Below are 18,878 nucleotides of genomic sequence, written 5' to 3' on the forward strand. Positions count from 1 at the left end.
GATATGGCCAAAGTATGAGAGGGGGAAATTCTCCTTTTGAAATATTTGACTGTTATTATGGGAATGAGGGTTATGTATATACTGTTATTTTTGTTTCTGTTTTTTTGTGACATGTATTTGCCACGTATTTATTATTTTATGTTCTGTGTTGTATGTTGATCAAGAAAACATGCTTTAAGAAATGCAGAAAAAGACATTCTAAGATAAGGTCAGGCTCAGCTGTAAGGAGGATAGAGTTTTCTTTACATATATGATAATATTATTCTTATTAGCAGCTACTTTCCAGAACTGTGTGAAAGAAACTTCTTGACATTTGCTCTTCTTTACTGTTATTGATATAGGGTGAAGCAGGAATCTGGGGCTAATTTCTTCGTAAAGGTCTGTATGTTTTGCTCTAGATTCATCAAAACCAAAACTGGAATGTGACATGCTCTCTCCTCCTTTTTCCTCCTCCTCCTCCTTTTCTTCTGGCTTCACTCCAAAGGTATTTGCTTCTTGTTCATTACATTCTCAAGATGAAGCCCCTGGTGGTTACAGTTGTACTGGTAACCCTGATGCAACTTTCTCAGACTTTCCCCGCCTGGTACCACAGAGGATGGTTGAGACTGTTAAGAGAAGGGGAGAGGTGTGGAACGTGCAGCTTGGAACTTTGCTCCATGCCAACAGGCTGTCGAGCTGGGACTGTCCTAGATCTGTGTGGCTGCTGCCCCGAATGTGGAAATGTGGAAGGACAGATCTGCGACTTGGACAAAAGCAGCAATTTCTATGGGCACTGTGGAGACAACCTGGAGTGCCGCCTGGACATCGAGGACATAAAGTCTGGAGAAATCCCTGAACCTCAGTGTGCATGCAAATCGCAGGAGAGAGTGTGTGGCCCCGAAGGAAAGACCTATGAGAACATCTGCCAGTTCAGTGAGGCTTCTGTGGAGAAGGGGAGAAATATTAGCATCAGGCACAAAGGACCATGCAAATCAGGTAAGGAAAGGCAATGCAGAGTCTAAACAACATACATAAGGAAGCTAAGATCTGCTGCTATGGATATTTTTGACAGGATACATCAGGGTCTCAGTCAAAGTGCAACACAGCAGCATGACATTCCATATAGCCTATCTTTGGGAGCTGAGTAGATGAGCAATTTGTGTCGAACAGTGCAATCCTATGCAAGGTTTATTCAGATGTAAGGCCCACTATGTTCTATGGAACTTACTCCCAGGTAAGTATATATAGGATTGCAGCTTGACAGTGCAATCCTACATCTCTCCTCAGAATTAAATTCCATTAGGTTCAATGGGACTTACGCCCAGGTTAAATGTGTGTAGGACTGTAGTCTCTAAATTGTAGGTTTGGGTTAGCTAAGGGCACAGACAGTAGTATGACTTTCTTTAGTCCCGGAATTGGAAGACATCCTTCATGTCCTAATCAAGTGCCCTCCCTCCCTGCGCTGCCACTAATACTCACATTTCTTCAGATAAGCTTTCCCATAAAATAACAAGCAGCAGCAGCGAGAAGTCCTTTTCCAAGTGTTTTATATGGCAATAAACTTTGGATGAAACTACTTTACAAACTTTTTGGTTATGCTTTTTGAACTTGCTCCAAAATCTTCAAGGTAGGCATGATTAACATTGTAGTGGTCACATATGAATGATTAATCTGCAGCTGAAAGTGGAGGCAATGAGAAACTGTGAAAAACACAAGTGGCATGCAGATTTGTATATTAATCGTAACTGAGCACCTACCCACTGCTATACATTAAAGAACAGTAGGATTGAAGGCTAAGGGAACATGGAGAAAGGTACAGAAAGGCAGGGTATTTATTTAATAGCAAGGGCAAGAGTTAGCAAGGTTTCTATGATCCCCACATGTGTTAGAAAGAGAAGCCAATGGCTAAAAATAATGTTGAAAACAGGTATGTCATGCTCCAATCTTAGTATAAATAGTTTCAAAGAAAAGGAGATTGTTTCAAAATATCTAAATAATCACTGAGAATACTCAACAGAATAGAAAGTTTTAAGCAATAATAATATCAATAATAATAATAGTAGCAGTAATAATAATAACATACATTATGAGGAATCTACGCCAGAAGTAAGCAACCTGATGCCCTCCAGATGTTTTAGACTACAATTCCCAGAGTCCCTGACCATTGGCCATGCTGGCTGAGTCTGATGGGAGTTGTAGTTCAAAACATCTGGAGAGCACCAGGTTGCCTACCCCTGATCTAAGCAGATTGAGCCTGAAATATAAGATCTCCAAATGTCCTTACAGACTTACACAGATTTAAATACACCACACACTGGGCTACAATTTGTTTTTATAGTGAGGAGCAAACCTTTGCATGCAACTTCATTGCATATGAAAAAACCCAAACCAAGAACACAACCGAGTGGAGTTATTAGATGAGTTATTAGCTCACTGATAGCTTTATAGCCTGATGTGTAAATGATTCATTCTTTAGCAATTAGCATCATTGCTTCATAGAATTCTGAGCAATTTCACACAGCCTTTGGGGAGAGGCCCAAATGCCCTATGAAGCTGAGCATGAAAGTGAGTCAAAGCGAATTTATGCAAAGGTTTGCCATATGTGATTAGTACATTCTTCAAGGCATGACAGTTGTAGATAGCGTTCACGCAACACTCACAGCCCCCCTCTTATAAAAATGAGCCTATTGACCTGCAATGTCGGTGAAATGTTCCTGTAACATTGGCATGGCTTGCGACATTGTGCAGTTGCGGTGGTCAGGGCTAAAGACAAAGTGTCTGAGGTCAAATCTAGAGGTGTCATCTGTTATCACTGTAAACGGTTGTACTAGACATTCTGAGAATTTGGACAGGGCTTGGCAAAGCTTCATATACTTTTCTAGGATCTTGCTAGGTTGCATTAAGCTCCTCCCTTTCCTTGATCCAGATGTTTTTCAGGACATTATCTGAAATGTCTTACAGGATTCCATTTGCCATTGAACTGTAGAAATGCATGGACAAAGATCTGGAGTGTGTACATGTGTGTATTTCTGCATATGTACATACACACAAAGTAGTGGGTGGTGTACTCAAGGCAGGACTTTGGGGCAGAGGTCCAGGACTCCATTTAGCAGAATGAGCAGGAGGGACCCCAAACATAGCAGGGTTGGCTTGCCACATTCTGAAGAAAGTGTACACAGTACCAGCTAAAGAGCTCTCCCACCCAACTGGATGATTAAGTCCAGTCTCTAAAATTACTTAAGTGCACAGCGGCCATTGGTGTACATAGTATCTTCCAGGATTTCACAGGCAAAAACAGGCAGGTGTCTGCTCCCAAGGAACCTGCAATTTACAATACAAAATAGATGGGCGGGGAATAAGAGACAAGGGTGGTAAGGAATGAATGTAAGGAGGTGCAGTTGTATGTACTTAGAGTTGGAAAAGCAAACTGCAAAGGTTTTTGAAGTTATGAAAAAGAATATGACAGAACTAGAGCCGCCACATCATAGTAATGTGCCCACTGATAGAATATGCTGTAATTGTGTTTTATTCAAATTATTCACACACAATGACGTATCATTGCCAGAGTTTGCAAGGCAGCTGTGCTTTGATATATTGCCTTGTCCCCCTTGAGATCTGCTGTCAGGATCATCCAGCTCTTTTCACCAAATAAACATATTTGTTCCTGGCTTTGTTCTTTGATCCAGTCCCGCTTGTCTGGCAAGTCTCAGTCATATTGGAGCTGGATTTGGGGGAAGGGGTGGGGGATGAGAACCCAACTGCTGGGTAAGCATTTTACCGTTAGAAGGGATCGCAGCAAAGTGAGAGCAAGATGTGGAGAGAAGTGAGAGAAAAGTATTCTGTTGGGTCAATCTTAGAATTTCATCAAGACAAAACTATCTGCAGAAAATAATCATTCATGACAGATTTTGGGAAACTGATATGTTCAGGAGTTTAGCGAGCAAACAAAAAATGTCCATTTGCTTAGGTGACACGGTAAGAGTGAAGGGCCGGCAAAAGCTTTCTGTATTTCAAAGTTGCTAATCTGACAGCACAATCCTATGCAGGTCTCCTCAGAAGTAATTCCTACTGAATTCAGTGGGATTTACTCCCAGTCCCAAGGAAGTGTGTATAGGACTGCAGCCTGAGCTAGACCTAAAAAATCCATGCATTTAATTGGTTTTAATCCTGAACAGTACCCCAGAATGAGTAAAAGATGGAATTATTGCCAAACCTCTTGAGATCAGTAACCACAGCACTATCAAATTCAACACCTGGGTGACTGGAAAATTTTCTAGGAAGTCTAACATTGTCATATTTAATTTTAGAAGAGTGAATTTATCAAAATACTGGTTAGCTACAAGGAAGTTGAAGGGGAGAATCAGGAAGATAATTTAAAACCACTATAATAGAGCCTTGGATAAAATGTCTTACTATGCTTCCAAATAGAGGGCCCCTAGCACTAACAGTCAAAACACAATATTGTGCAGTTGTTCCCTTTTTCCTTCTTTAATTGTTGTTTAGTGGAAAAAGATAAAAGAAGTGGTGGGAAAACACGGGTGGGTTATGAGTAGAAGACACTGTTGTCTGGCCGCCCTGTTAAATTCCGTGAGTTTGGCAGGGTAATCACATTATAAAAATCTTGGGTTGGGCCCAGATTTAGTCAAACTTAGAGTAGACCTGTTGAAATCAACAGGACTTAAGTTTGTCATGAGTAACAAGCCCCATTAATTTCAGTGAGTCTGCTCTAAGTATGACTAAATCTGGATCCAACCTCTCCTCTGGAAACACCCTTAGGTAGCTTTTCCTAGATTGCTGTCAGTTTTCCGTGGTTTGTGGAGCAGGTTGCAAATTTGTCAAATGGATTCCAAAATACTGGTTTGGAAGGCTTTTGGAGTCTTGTGGGGGTTCAAAATTTGCATCTGTGGAGGGGAACAGGGATTCATACTGTTGCCTTGCCCCCTTCCATCTATGACCTTCCTGTGTTTACTGGGAATGTCTGAGGAGGAAATATAACCACATTCAAGTGAACGCATTTACTGAACTCCATGCAATCGGGTATCCTGCCTTATCTGTGTTCTCACCTGCTCAGAACGCTGTCACTATGTTCACTCAAATGTGGTTACATTTCTCCTTCAGACCATCCTGGTAAAAATGAGAAGGTCATGGGTAGATAGGGGCAGGGCATCAGCATGTGTCCCTATTCCCCTTCATGCATACAGACGTTGAATGCCTGATAGGGTTACCTCATTCAGCTGTAGATACTGGAAAGAGACCAAGGTCAAACATTTGGTATAGTGAGTTGTACCAATGTTAGCCCTACTTAGAGTAGACCCATTGAAATGAATGGCATTTCAAGTTAGCCATGACTAACTTAAGTCCCATCCACTTCAATGGGTCTCCTCTAAGTAGGGCTGACATTGGATACAACCTATGGTTGTGGAGACAAGATTTCATGGCTATGTGGGATATTTGGCCCAGCAAACAAAGATGGTAGTTATGTGGGGTTTTTTTATAATTACAGAAAACATGCCCTCTGTTAATGAGGTAGAAAAAAATTACTTCAGGCTCCCACTCCCCCTGAATTGTGTGGAACCCCCTTCATGCATATAATAATGCATGAAGGGAGTTATTGTTGAAGTATTAGGAGTCAACAGACATCTCCCTTTGGAGGAAGCTGGGAGACATAATTACTTCTACAAATAGCAAATCTACTGTTCCAGTTCAGATCTCCAAAGAGGGCCATCCCTGCGCTCCCCTGCCCTAGATATTTTTTAGCTAACAACTCTGTGTCTTTTTCTTAGTCTCATTCTAAATTGCACTTTTTCTGGCCTACTGCTCGCCTCCCATCCTAAATCCTGCTTTTATTGCTTTACATCAGGTTTTCCCACTCTGGTGCCCTCCAGATGTTTTGGACTACAACTCCCAGAACTTCTGACCTTTTGCCATGCTGGCTGGGAATGATGGAAGTTGAAGTCCAAAAGTTGGAGAAAGCTGCTTCACATACACATACACACACACATGCAGACCTATCTTACATCATCCTTAACTGAAGGTGAGGAGTAAAGGTGTGTCTCCTTTCCCCAATGGCTCTAGCATTCCAGGGATTCCTCAGTGGGTCATTATCATGTAATTTGCCTGACAAATGATATGGCCAGGTCAGCATGTAGGGTGGCCACTTTAGAATTGCCAAAAAATAAGATGTGCATCACCAAGAAAGAGGACAAAGCAGGGTGCCAATTTGCATATAATTTGCATGTGCTCATTTATATGTATACATGCAAATTTAGAAATAATTATTGCAGTTCAGATAGAAATGCAGTACATCTCACAGTCCTGGGGAAGACTGTGAGCAGGTGATCTGTGTGCCGGCCTGTTCAGTCTGCTGTCCAGGTGCCAGTGTGTATGGGCAACAGTTCTTATGGTTTATCTTTCAACAGTAATTGGACCGGGGAGCCCTTCAAACAGAGGACTGCCCTCTGTAAAAGAGGATACATGGCCACCCTATGCATGGCTTGCATTCATGACAATATGAAGGACAATTGATCCTAGAAAATATCTTGTGATATACAAAAAATAATGGTAACTGTGCTGGCTTTAAGCAATATCCCAAAATCCAGATTTGTGTAATATCTTTATTAGGCCAACCAACTTTTGGTATGTTATTTTACAGAAACGTTTCTTCAGCATTGAGCATGAACATTGTTTCTGGAGTACCTAAGCTTTTTAAAGGTGTTTGATTAACTGATATTGGGGTATCCTTAAATTCTTTTAAGAAATAGTTAAAATAATTGGTTCCTTGCAATAATGCGATGAGTTACCGAAGTGATTATGTCACAGAATGGGGGAAGGGGTTGGAGACTGCAATAAAAAGGATATCTGTGTGTGTGGGGATTGATATTTGGCGATTAGGTTAGTGATTCATGGTAGGATTTGAGAGGAAAAATAATATTATGTACAATGGGTAAGCAACCTGGTGGTCTCTAGATGTTTTGGGCTCTGACTCCCATAATCTCTGGACCATTGGTCATATTGACTGTGGCTTCTGGGAGTTGTGGCCCAAAACATCTAGGGGCCACCCAGGTTGCATATTCTTGACAAAAACATTATTAATGCCAAACTCCATACAGTTGGGAAGAAACCCACCTATTAAGTGACAATAAAGGAAGGAAATGGGTTGATTTCAAAGAAAATTTTAGCTATGTTCAAAAATATTTGGGGATATTGTAAATAGCTTGCCAAGGAATGGATTGCTCAGAGTAATAAAAGTTGTGCTGTTTTTCAATTGCTCTGTATCTTCAAAAGCCCCAACCGTTATTGTACTGGTTGCTCATTTAATGTGCTCAAAGGACTGGATCCACTCCCTCTAGTGGCTTGATTTAAACATACATTCTTTTTAAAAAAAGGATCAACCAAAAAACTTCCACATATTTGTCCTTCATACTATAATTGTAATAATTCTACATGGTCTAGTATTTTACAGATTTAATCTGAATGTGCAATTGAAAACTGCATTGCAATTACATTAAAAAAACCTGCTCCCCCCAAAAGCATAATGACTTTAATAGCTTGATCAAAATGAAAGTTATAAAATAGAATTTAGTGCCCAAGTGAAATGGCAGCAAATCACACAGTTCACAGTTATAACTGTCCGTCATGCTGGGTTCAAAATTAACAGCTACCATTCAGGATAAAAAAAAAAGTCCCAAGCATTCCTGTAAACAGATGGGATGTTCTGCCTTGCTGTGCGCAGCAGTGGTAACAAAAACAAAAGCAATGTTTACAAAATGTTACAAAAAATTACCAGTATTGTGCTGTGGCGAGAGGTCGGTCTGCGATCCTACATAGAGGAGCCTGCTTGAATCCTGTGGAAGTCGTTGGGATTTAATCTGCCAAACTCTACTCAAGACTGCAGCCTTACCTTTCAGTATGAGAATCCCAGCTTCAGCTCACTGGCTGGGTTTGTACAACATGCTAACCCACACTCAGTGGTTGAGTGTGGGTTGTGGTTGAACTGTGGGTTATCATATTGTCTGAACATAGCACGTTTTCTGCAAGGTGGCTTGTTAGCCATGCAGTGTGGCTTATTTTTCTTGAACAAGCCACCTTGAGAATCCATGGTTTGTTGTTGGGTTGTTCAGGGTGGTTAACAAGCCACCTTGCAGAAAACGTGCTGCGTTCAAATGACACAATAACCCACGGTTCAACTATAACCCACAATCAACCACTGAATGTGGGTTAGCATGTTATGTGAACCCAGCCACTGGCCTTGGGCATGTCACTGTCCCTCAGCCTGACCTACAACAAAGGATTGTTGTTAGATTGAAATGATGTTCTGAGTTCCTTAGAAAAACGGCAGGATACCGTTTATAAATAAATCATTAAAAGTTATGCTGGAAATCTGGGCATAGTAAAATATTTGATTATACTTTCACATACAATTTGATAGCCACGGAACAATAAGCAGATACCAGTAGCATCATCTCCTCTCCTCCCTTTCAGTGTAGGATATGGTCATATACAGATTTCTCTTATCCCTTTAAGAAAAGGGAGAACAAACCCTTGTGGCTTTTGTAACAGATTTAGGGCACAATCCTATTCCTGTTTAGACAGAAAAATGTCCTACAACAAATCACAGCATTCCCCTGGCAGCCATGTCAAACAAAACGCTATTTCAAGGACTAGAGACCAGTTGATCAGAGGCTCCAGTGCACAAGAGCTTATACTTCTATAAGGACACAGGCCTATCCAATGACTCCTATATAAGGGAACAATCCTATCCAATGACTTCTATAAGGGCACAGTCCTATCCAATTACAGTAAATGGCTTTTTTTTTTTTTTTACAGTGCCATAAAACTCCTTGTTCTTTTTGTTCCAAATAAGAAGTTAAAGTGCTTCTAACTAAGGGTCAAACTAGATATTACTTTAAAAACAAACATTGGGAGCCTTGCATGTGTGGTAGGAGGCTTTAACACTTCCCTCCGCCTCCTGTAGTCTCAATCTGGATTGGGCCCCTTGTGCCTGCGATTTAGATTGCCAAAATAGGATCCAGCTAATGGATCCTTTTTTTCTTTTCTTTTTTGGCAATGCAAATTGCAGGTGCAGTTCTCCAATCTGGGTCAGGAACACAGTGTGTGTGGGGGGATGTTAAAGTCCCCTATCCCCACACATGTTTCCTGATCTGGATCAAGTCCCTCATGTTTACTTTTGTGTAAGGAAAAAAAAAAGACTTTGATTCTAACTACATTTTAAAAATTACCTGTAGTTTGAATCTAACATGTCTTCCCATCTGGAAGTAGTCCGTGTTCTAGAAAATGTTTAACGTTTTTATTGGCATGATCTTCTCAAATGTATCTCTTCTAGCTCCTGTTATTTCTTTACCACCTCAAGACACCCAGAATTTCACGGGGAATGACATTATTTTTGGTTGTGAGGTATCTGCATATCCTATGCCACACCTTGAATGGAAGAAAAAAGGAAATAACATGTTTCTGCCAGGAGATGATGCTCATATTTCAATTCAGGTATACAGTGCAAAGTAGGTAAGGTTATATAATTATGGGGCCATCTCTTCATTGCAAGCTACTGGGAGACGTCTTAGGGGGCCTCTTTATACAACAAAATTGTGAATATATATATATACAATTCCCCATCTGTAAAAGCAGGCGGGGCGCAGTGGGGTGGGGCGGGACATCTGATAAAATCTGTAGGTGCCAGCATTAGTTTTTAGGAGTCAGAATTATTTTTTTAATGCATCAGTCCTTTTTTATCCATAAATAGGGCTGAAGCTTTATTCATCAGTAGGGCTGAATAATATTTCAGATCTTTAGCATACATTTCTAGATACTAAGGAGACTAGGCACCTACCTTTAAAAAACGTTTTGTTATGTATTTTGTATTCCACCCCCCCCCCCCGGGGCCAAAATGATAAAAATGGTTTTATTAAGTATGTACAGGCTATATATTTAATTCAAAACATTCTGTTAAAATGCAGCAAACCCATCCTTGTGTGGGGCGCATATTTCAATTACAGTAGAAGGAAAGGATTGGGGGATGGCAGTGATGATGATACCATCAGTGTGTGTAATACATGGTGCTTTACAGAATACAGGAGGACATTTCCCTGACCCGAGGAACATACAATCTAAGATTTAACACAGAGGAAACAACAGAGGAAGGGGGAGGAAGTGGAGGCAACAGAACATAGGGACACAATCTGTGGTTGTTTCAGTTGCATGTGCTTACACTTAGTTACAGGTCTGTATAAGATAAAGGGTACAAAATAAAGGAGTGGAATTAAAGAAACCACCTACTGAAGGAGCTAAAGACTGCCCCCCATGTGGTAAAACAGGTTTGGGGAACGTTAATCCTAAGTTCAGGAACTGGCTGGCAGCATCATAGAAATAAGACCCTGTTTGCAGGTTCTTTTTCCTTGTTACAATTTCCTCTGACCAAGGTAAAAACCATAGTTATGCAAATGAAGGTGCAAAGCTATGCTCATGGGGTGGGTTCAGTTCTCAGCTGTTATCACTACTGGAAAAAGTAAAAGGGGGGGGGAGGCAAATCCTGCCCCAGGAAATGTTTCAGGGTGTGTGTGTGTGTGTGTTTATTTATGTGTTATTTACAATATTTCTACCTCACTCTATAATCCAAGGAATTTCAGAATGGCTTACAAGTTCAAAATATATTACAGTAGGCCTGTTTAGGCGTTCGCCCTTGCATTATTATAACACGCTTGTTGGCCCCACCTCCTTTGTCAGGTCCCCGTTTCCTAGCTCCCATTGCCACTTCCCATGTGCTGGAGGTGGAACTTCTGATGCAGGCAGTCTTCCCTACATGTACGCTCCCTGGGCAATTTAGAAACCTTTGCAATCAGGGTTCTAAATTGTGCTGGGAGACTTCCTGTATAGAGCAGTCTTCTTGCTTCAGAAGTTCTGCCTCCAATATGTGGAAGATGGTGAGGCAGGCAACCAGGGCAGGACAGAGAAGGTGGGGTTAGCAAGCATGGACTCCCACTCTTCTCCTTCACACAGTGATCACCACATGACAGGAAATGCCTGAACAGGGCTAGTTATCACAAATAATTTAAAACAGCAGCAGCAGGAAAATAAAAAGTTATAAGCACTTCAAGCAGAGAAATTAAAAACTCCAGATGTAAAAATACAATCATCTAAAAGGCCTGGGGAAATTTAAAAAGGTCTTCCCTTGTTGCTGAAAAGGCATCCAAGAGGGCACCATGTGAGCCTCCCTAGGGAGAGAATTCCACCTACCTGGGGTAGGCTCTTATGCATCACCAAAAAAGAAGAAATGCATCACTCAAAAAAGAGGACAAGAGAAGACATGGATTTGCATAAAACTTGCATATGCTAATTTTTATAGAGGGATGCAAATTTAGAAATAATTACTCTAATAATTTAAATAAATTGCAGTACATCTCACCATAGTAAAGAAGACTGTGACCATATGACTTGTGTATCTGCTCAGTCTGCTCCCCAGGTGCTATGGATGGGCAGCTCCAAGGCCCACTCTTCCTTATGGTGGTTCTTTATCTTTAAATGGGATTTGGACTGGTCAGCCCTTCAAGCAGAGGGCACCTTCAAATAGAGGACCATCTTCTGTAAAGTAGGGCACATGGCTGCCCTGAGTTACCCACCTCACTTCCGAAGGGATGCAGAGAAGGGCTTCTGAAGAACCTACTTAGGCAGTTCATGTGGGAGAAGGTGGTTCTTTGGGTACTCAAGCCCTAAGCTGTGTAAGTCTTTAGAGGTAAGAACTAGCGCCCTAATTGTACTCAGATGTGGACCAGGAGCCAGTGAGCTTGCTTAAGATTGTCAAGATTTGTTCCTTTTAAGCAGTTTCAGTGTCATCTGGCTGCTTTTTCAGAGCCTCTGAAAAGTAGAATACATAACAGGGGGAAGAATAGACCCCTTCTATAGTGGAATGACCAAGGGGCAGAGGTAAAGTTTGGCTGCTACGCCACTGGTGTAGAAAAGCACATACAGTCAGGGCCAGAAATATTGGAGCAAGGATAACTGTTTTGGCAGTTGGCCTCTGTACACCACCACATTGAAGTTGAAAGGAAACACACCCAGATGGGAGCGAACTCAGGACTTTCAGCTGTAATTCAAGGAGTTTGACAAAAGTGGGGCACTAACCATTCAGGAAGGACAGCCAATGGCATACACACACACCCATCGTTGGTGGCTCCTAAGTAATGGAACGAATGGCTGACAAGCAGCTGCATGGCCAGGTGTGGCCTGTTTCCTGGGTACCCCATGACCAATCAAGCAGATAAAAGGCCTGGAGGTGGTTCTGAGTGTTACATTGGCATTTGGTAGCTGTTCATTGGAACTCCCAACATGAGGCCCAAAGAGGTGTCCATGCGAGTGAAGGAGGCCATCATTAGGCTGAGGAAACAAAATAAACCCATCAGAGAGATAGCAAAAACAGTGGGAGTGGCCAACACAACAGTTTGGAACATCCTGGAAAAGAAGGAATTAACTGGCAAGCTCAGCAACAGCAAAAGGCCTGGAAGACCACGGAAGACAACTAAAGTGGATGACCGCAGAATTCTGCTCATGGTGAAAAGGAACCCTTTCACAACATCTAGCCTGGTCAAGAACGCTCTCGTGGAGGTAGGCATGTCATTGTCAACATCTACAGTCAAGAGACAGCTTTATGAATGTAAATACAGAGGCTTCACAATAAGGTGCAAACCACTGGTAACGCTCAAGAACAGACAGGCCAGATTAGCCTTTGCCAGCAAACACCTAAAGAAGCCTGCCCAGTTCTGGAATAAGATTCTTTGGACTGACGAAACCAAGATTAACTTGTACCAGAATGATGGGAAGAGAAAAGTATGGAGAAGGAAAGGAACAGCTCATGATCCAAAGCAGACCACATCATCTGTCAAACATGGTGGAGGCAGTGTTACAGCATGGGCATGTATGGCTGCCAATGGAACTGGGTCACTGATGTTTATTGATGACCTGACTGCTGATAAAAGCAGCAGGATGAATTCTGAAGTGTATAGGGCTATACTTTCTGCTCAGATTCAGCCGAATGCTGCCAAACTGATAGGACACCACTTCATATTGCAGATGGATAATGACCCAAAACATACAGCAAAAGCTACCCAAGAGTTTCTCAAGGCAAAGGAGTGGGATGTTCTCCAATGGCCAAGTCAGTCACCTGATCTCAACCCAATAGAGCATGCTTTTCACTTACTGAAGACAAGACTGAAGGCAGAAAGACCCACAAACAAGCGGCAGCTGAAGGCAGCTGCAGTAAGGGCCTGGCAAAGCATCTCAAGGGAGGAAACTCGGCATTTGGTCATGTCCATGGGTTCCAGACTTCAGGCAGTCATTGACTGCAAAGGATTTTCATCCAGGTATTAAAGGCGATCCTTAAGTTTGAAATGATGTTGGTTCGTTCCATTACTCATGAGCCACCAACGATGAGGGTGTGTGCATGCCACTGGCTGTAGTCCCTGAATGGTTAGTGCCCCACTTTTGTCAAACCCCTTGAATTACAGCTGAAAGTCCTGACTTCGCTCCCATCTGGATGTGTTTCCCTTCAACTTCAATGTGGTGGTGTACAGAGGCCAACTGCCGAAACAGTTATCTTTGTTCCGATATTTCTGGCCCTGACTGTACTTCTGCTTTCTCCCATATAAGTAAATGCCTGCCATTCGCTCCTATGAGAAATGTAGAATACTGCATTTGGGGTCACCAGTTGCAATGAAGGCAAAATCTTCCCTCTGACCCTGGCAGTGTGTGTCCCATCCACAGCGACAGGAATCCTGTAGTGGGCCATATTGTATTTTTGTGCACTTGTTGAACCTTCCCTGAGAGTCCCTGCAACATACCAGCTTTTTTGCTTCCTCCCTACCCATTACAATGGGCATTCCAGTAGTAGTTGTGCCGGAACCAAAAGATAATGCTACAATCAACACCTCAGCCAAAAGCAGGATCTGCTACATATGGTCCACTGAAGTCAGTGGAAGGTACATGGTGAGAACTTCATCCTAAATATTTACTCTTTTGTCTTTTGTTTTTCTCAGGCAAGAGGGGGACCTCAGAAATACAGTGTGACTGGATGGTTACAAATTCAAGGAATCAAGAAATCAGATGAAGGTGTATACATATGCCAAACCAAAAACAAATACGGGTTTGCCTATTCATCCGCTAAGCTGAAAGTTATTGATGGTAAATTACTGTATTTGCATCAGTCATATCCGTAACAAAAAGAAGAAGCTTCAAACATTGCCTAATCTCCTAATGGCTATGCCAATTGCCTGTTGGTTCCGAGTGTCTACATACGCCAAACAAAAAACAAATATGGGTTTGCCTATTCATCTGCTAGGTTGAAAGTTATTGATTGTAAATTACTGTATTTACATAAATGGGCAATTGGGATGACCATTAGGAGATTTGGCTATGGAAGTGATGTTTCAGTGAACATAGCCTGATAATTGATAAACCACATGATTAATGACTTCCTTATTTACAGTGCCATCTTTGGCCAATCCATAACTGTCAACAGCTGGATTGGTCTTTCATATGATAACTCAACAGGGAGAGGCTGAGTTATCACAGGTACAGGGCCACTAGAAAAATGGTAAATTGTTTTAGGACATGAACCAGAGACAGGAGAACAAGTCCTAGGAGCAAAACAAGGCTGGGTGTAGAATGTTAGAGGCAAAATAGGTCTATCCCCAGCTGAGGATGATGGGAGTTGCATTCCAACACATCTGGAGGACACCGGGTTGGGGAAGGCTGGTTCATAGGAAGGAGCTGGAGAGAAGATGCTTTATTCCTCAGACCAGAGAGAGCAAGCCTGACCTGGAAGCTCACTTGATGTGCTCTGGCCTTTGACCTACAACTCCCATCAGTCCTCACCATGGACTATGCTGGCTAAGGCTGATGGGAGTTGCAGTTCAGCAACCTCTGGAGGGCCACAAATTGCTCTGCCCAGGTGTACAAGCATTTACTTGGCATGTCTGACCAGTTCCCCTGCAATTCCCTCCTTTCACCAGAGCTTAGTGATAGTGTTGAATCTCTACCTCACATCCCTCAGGATCCATGTTCAAGATCTGGCAGGGGTTTGAGATGATGATCATAACATCAGTGACAGGGCTGTAGCAATAGGCTTTACTGGCACTGGTATTGGTGACAGCCCCTGTTACCAATGTGATAGAGCAGTGCTGTAGACGAGGGCATCATGGGATGGGGAGCATGAAGGGGATACAGTTCTTTCATGCAGCATCCTCCGAGCTGTGGGAGGGGAAATTTTCCTGGCATGAAATTAAGGTGTGCTGTGTACCTATAGTACCACACATCACTGCTTCACCAATGCAGCTGTCCCAGTTTAACACAGAGTTGGGCAACTTGTGGGCCTCCAGATGTATTGGCTGACAACTCCCATCAGTCCTAACCAACATAGAGAATGGTGAAAGATCATGGGAGTTGTAGGCCAAAACATCTGGAGGCCCACAATTTGCACTCCCCTGGTGTAAGGCTGTACTTCATTTGAACATGGAGGTCTTCATTTAATACAATGGATGGACCGTTTTTCAAGTGTTTGATTAACTTAATATGCATTTTCTTTGGTGTAGAACTCTAACACATAGGTGTGTTTTTCTTCCCTATATGTTGGCCATATGAAACTGCTTAACACTGAGTCAGACTGTTGGCCCAGATAACTCAGTACTGTCTAGTCCAGGAGTATCAAACCTCTTTGAGCTTGAGGGCTGAATTCAATCTGGGAGAAGTTTTTGGGAGTCATATTCTCATGGTGGGTGGCGCCAAAAGTGAAAGGAGGTAGGGCATAGGCAAAAGGGGCAGGTCCTCACATACCAAAAATACCAACATATTTTAGTTTAAGGGTGCAATCCTATGCATTTCATGTTTAGACAGAAAAAAGTCCTACAATTCGCATGCTGGCTGGGGAATGCTGGGAGCTGTAGGACTTTTTTCTGTCTAAATATCCATAGGATTGTGCCCTAAAGCTCTTACTGCTAGCTCTTACTGCCACGGGAGCTTTAGGAGAGGCATTTCAACCTTTTAGAATGGGGTGGGGGGAACTGCAGGGAAATGACCAGACAACCAGTAGTTGGGGAGAACAGGGGCATGGGCACCTGGAGAACCCTGGAGGGCTGGTTTGGGCAGGCCAGATAGGGTCTGCAGGCCTGAGGTTCAACACCCCTAGTCTGCTCTGACTAGGGTTGGTAAGTCAGGTACATCCCAAGCCCTGAGATTTCAGGGCCCAAACCTGAGACCTAGGCATGGCCCCTGGTTATGTCATAGGGGGTGGGCCCTGGTGATGTCACAGGGGTCACCAGAGGTGGACCCAAGGTCACTTATTTTGCTATACACAAGTATTTTGCTACACAGTTCAAACCAACCCCCCTCCCAGACATTCCTCCAGAATAACAATTCTGCTTTCAGAGAAAGCAATGTGGCACAGAGTGGTAGGCGGCAGTATTGCAACCGAAACTCTCTCCATGACCTGAGTTTGATCATCCCAGTGGAAGCTGGGTCCCAGGTAGCTGACTCAGGTCGACTCAGCCTTCCATCCTTCCGAGGTCGGTAAATGAGTACCCAGCTTGCTGGGGGAAAGGTAGTCACGACTGGGGAAGGCAATGGCAAACCACCCCGCTATAGTCTGCCATGAAAACGCCAGCGTAAGCAGGCGTCCCTCTAGGGGTCAGTAATGACCCGGTGCTTGCACAGGAGGAACCTTTCCTTTCCTTTCCACTTATTGAAAGCAATGGGGGGGGGGGAGGAAAGGAAGAACCCCATTTCACACACAGGCAAACTGAGGCAGCAGGCAATTAAAGTCAATAACTGCAAGAGAGAGGGTAAGTTTGGGTTACATAATCACAGCATATGAACTTCACAGAACCAACAGACAGAAGGCTTTTTTTTTTTTTAAAGTGGCTTAAAACACACACACCACAATTTATCTGTGGTATGTCACAACACAGAGAAAGGCATTTATAGACAAGTCCACATCTCCAAGATTTAAATTAAAGGGAGATGGGAGCCCAGGAAACCCATGTCACACACACAGGTAAACTGAGGCAGCAGGCAATTAAGAGTCAATAATTGTAAGTGAGAGAGTTTGGGTTACAGGTTTGTTTTTTTTAAGTGTGGCCCAGCAAACTAAACAGGAGGAATTTAGCCAGGAATATGGGTTAACCTACATCACCAAAAGGAAAGAAAGGATTTTTAAAACCACATGTTCACAATGTGACTCAGATGCACTATAAAGCAAAACAAAATCGATTCCAGGCCCAAATTTATAAATAGTTCAATCCATTAATCCACCCCCTCCCTGCAAATGTATCCAGAGTAACAACATTTATAAAGCAATTCCTAGCACAGCTGGCTTCTCCAACATTGAAAGCAAAGGGAGTGGGGAGGGAAAAAAACATTTCTCACACACACACATGTTTACATAGGAGTAAGTCCCACTGAATTCAGTAGAGACTTACTTCTAAGTAGACCAACATAGGATTGCTGTATATATCCCATCATTTAAAAGCACTTGGCACACACAAGCAAATAATGCCAGTGTGTATTCTATCACAACAACAACAACAACAACAACAACAACAACAACAAGCTGAACTCTGTCCCTGAAAGAAACAAGTGCTGGGGCTCAGCTCTCAAAATTATCTCTGGGTGGTCACCTTCCTGGGCCTCCTCCTGGCCATTTTCTCTGTCTTGTCGTGTCTTCCCCCCTTTTCTTCCTCTCACTCTTGCCTTTTTCTCCCTCTTCCCTAATTTCACCCCTTTCCTGCTCTTTTCTTTCCTCTTTCTCTCTCTCTTTCTTTCCCGCTCTGCCCTGTCACAATACCTGCCAGGCCAACCCAACAATCCTGGGTTGCCCTCCCTGCTGCTGAGATTGGGCTGGCGAGAGGAGGATGCATGCCGTGGATGCTGCCTGAGGGGACCATACAGGAGGAGGAGGAGGATGGAGAGGAGCTGCCGCCACCACTTCTCACCTTGCGCAGCCCTCCCTCTGTTCCCTTCCTTTGCATCCACCTCGTCCTCCTCCTCCTGCTCGGGGAACCCACCACCACTAAGACAGCGGAGAGCTCTTGTCCAGAGATTTCCGCCACTCCTGCCTGGAGACTCAGGGCGAGGACCGGAGACTTCTGGCGAGGACTGGAGACCTGGCAAGCCTAACTCTGACCAGCTGTAGCTTTCCAAGGCCTGAGGCAGAGACGTTGTCCAAGCCCCACTCCTTGAGATCCTTTTAACTATAACTGCAAGGGATTGGCCTTGGAACCTTCTGCAGGCAAAGCAGGTGCTCTATCCCTAACCTATATAGCCACCATATAATCTCTATTACTAAAATATATGGGCACTCCCCTATTGTGTGTGTCTGTGTGTGTGTATCCTCCACCCACTAAAAAAACTATTAAGACTTCCTGTGTCTTACTCTGCAGGCTCATCATCATTTCAGAATATCCCTGACAGCTGGACCACAAGGGACAGTACAGATTCTGGAGACTATTTTGACTCTATTGAAGATGAGGAAGAGACAGAGTATGAATCTGGAGACTATGGAAAATGAAACAAGTGCAGATTGTGGAAGGGGATGCGTGTGTATACAACCCTGTCCCTTCCATTTTTTTTTAACTTGTGTGACCTGCATTATTCTACAGCTTCACATATCACAACAATATGTTATATCACATTCTAGAAATTATCAGCAGTGTGACCAGAGTGCCTAAAAGTATACTATACCATTTTAATAAGAAATGACAAAGGATAAAGCCTCTGCATTGACTGTGGTCAGAATAATGCACAGTGAATGTATAAGTGATAAAATGATGGTTCTAAAAATATATTAAAGTTGCACTTATTTAGACCACCCTAATCTAGACATTTGCTTATATGAGACATAC

The 18,878-nt window shown here is 42.9% G+C and overlaps 1 protein-coding gene across 1 annotated transcript; it reads left to right on the top strand.

Annotated features, from left to right (window-relative positions):
• The first annotated feature begins 515 nt into the window (after positions 1–515).
• Positions 516–18,544, top strand: LOC146359004 (kazal-type serine protease inhibitor domain-containing protein 1-like). The gene is made up of 4 exons (XM_084825530.1): positions 516–975; positions 9,323–9,483; positions 14,022–14,166; positions 18,417–18,544. The coding sequence occupies exons 1-4, from the start codon at positions 516–518 to the stop codon at positions 18,542–18,544; spliced, it is 894 nt and encodes a 297-aa protein (XP_084681656.1).
• Positions 18,545–18,878: the final 334 nt, after the last annotated feature.

This window comes from Heloderma suspectum, chromosome 1 (genome assembly GCF_057233095.1).
Source record: "Heloderma suspectum isolate Gila_16-S chromosome 1, 16-S_ref, whole genome shotgun sequence".
In the NCBI taxonomy this organism is placed as follows: domain Eukaryota; kingdom Metazoa; phylum Chordata; class Lepidosauria; order Squamata; family Helodermatidae; genus Heloderma; species Heloderma suspectum.

What these genes read in the sequence shown, in the direction of transcription:
- LOC146359004 (XM_084825530.1), top strand. Translation starts at nt 516, where the DNA reads ATGAAGCCCCTGGTGGTTACAGTTGTACTGGTAACCCTGATGCAACTT. An exon ending in ATGCTCATATTTCAATTCAG is followed by an intron (nt 9,484 to 14,021) that starts GTATACAGTGCA and finishes TGTTTTTCTCAG; the next exon opens with GCAAGAGGGGGACCTCAGAA. An exon ending in TAAGCTGAAAGTTATTGATG is followed by an intron (nt 14,167 to 18,416) that starts GTAAATTACTGT and finishes CTTACTCTGCAG; the next exon opens with GCTCATCATCATTTCAGAAT.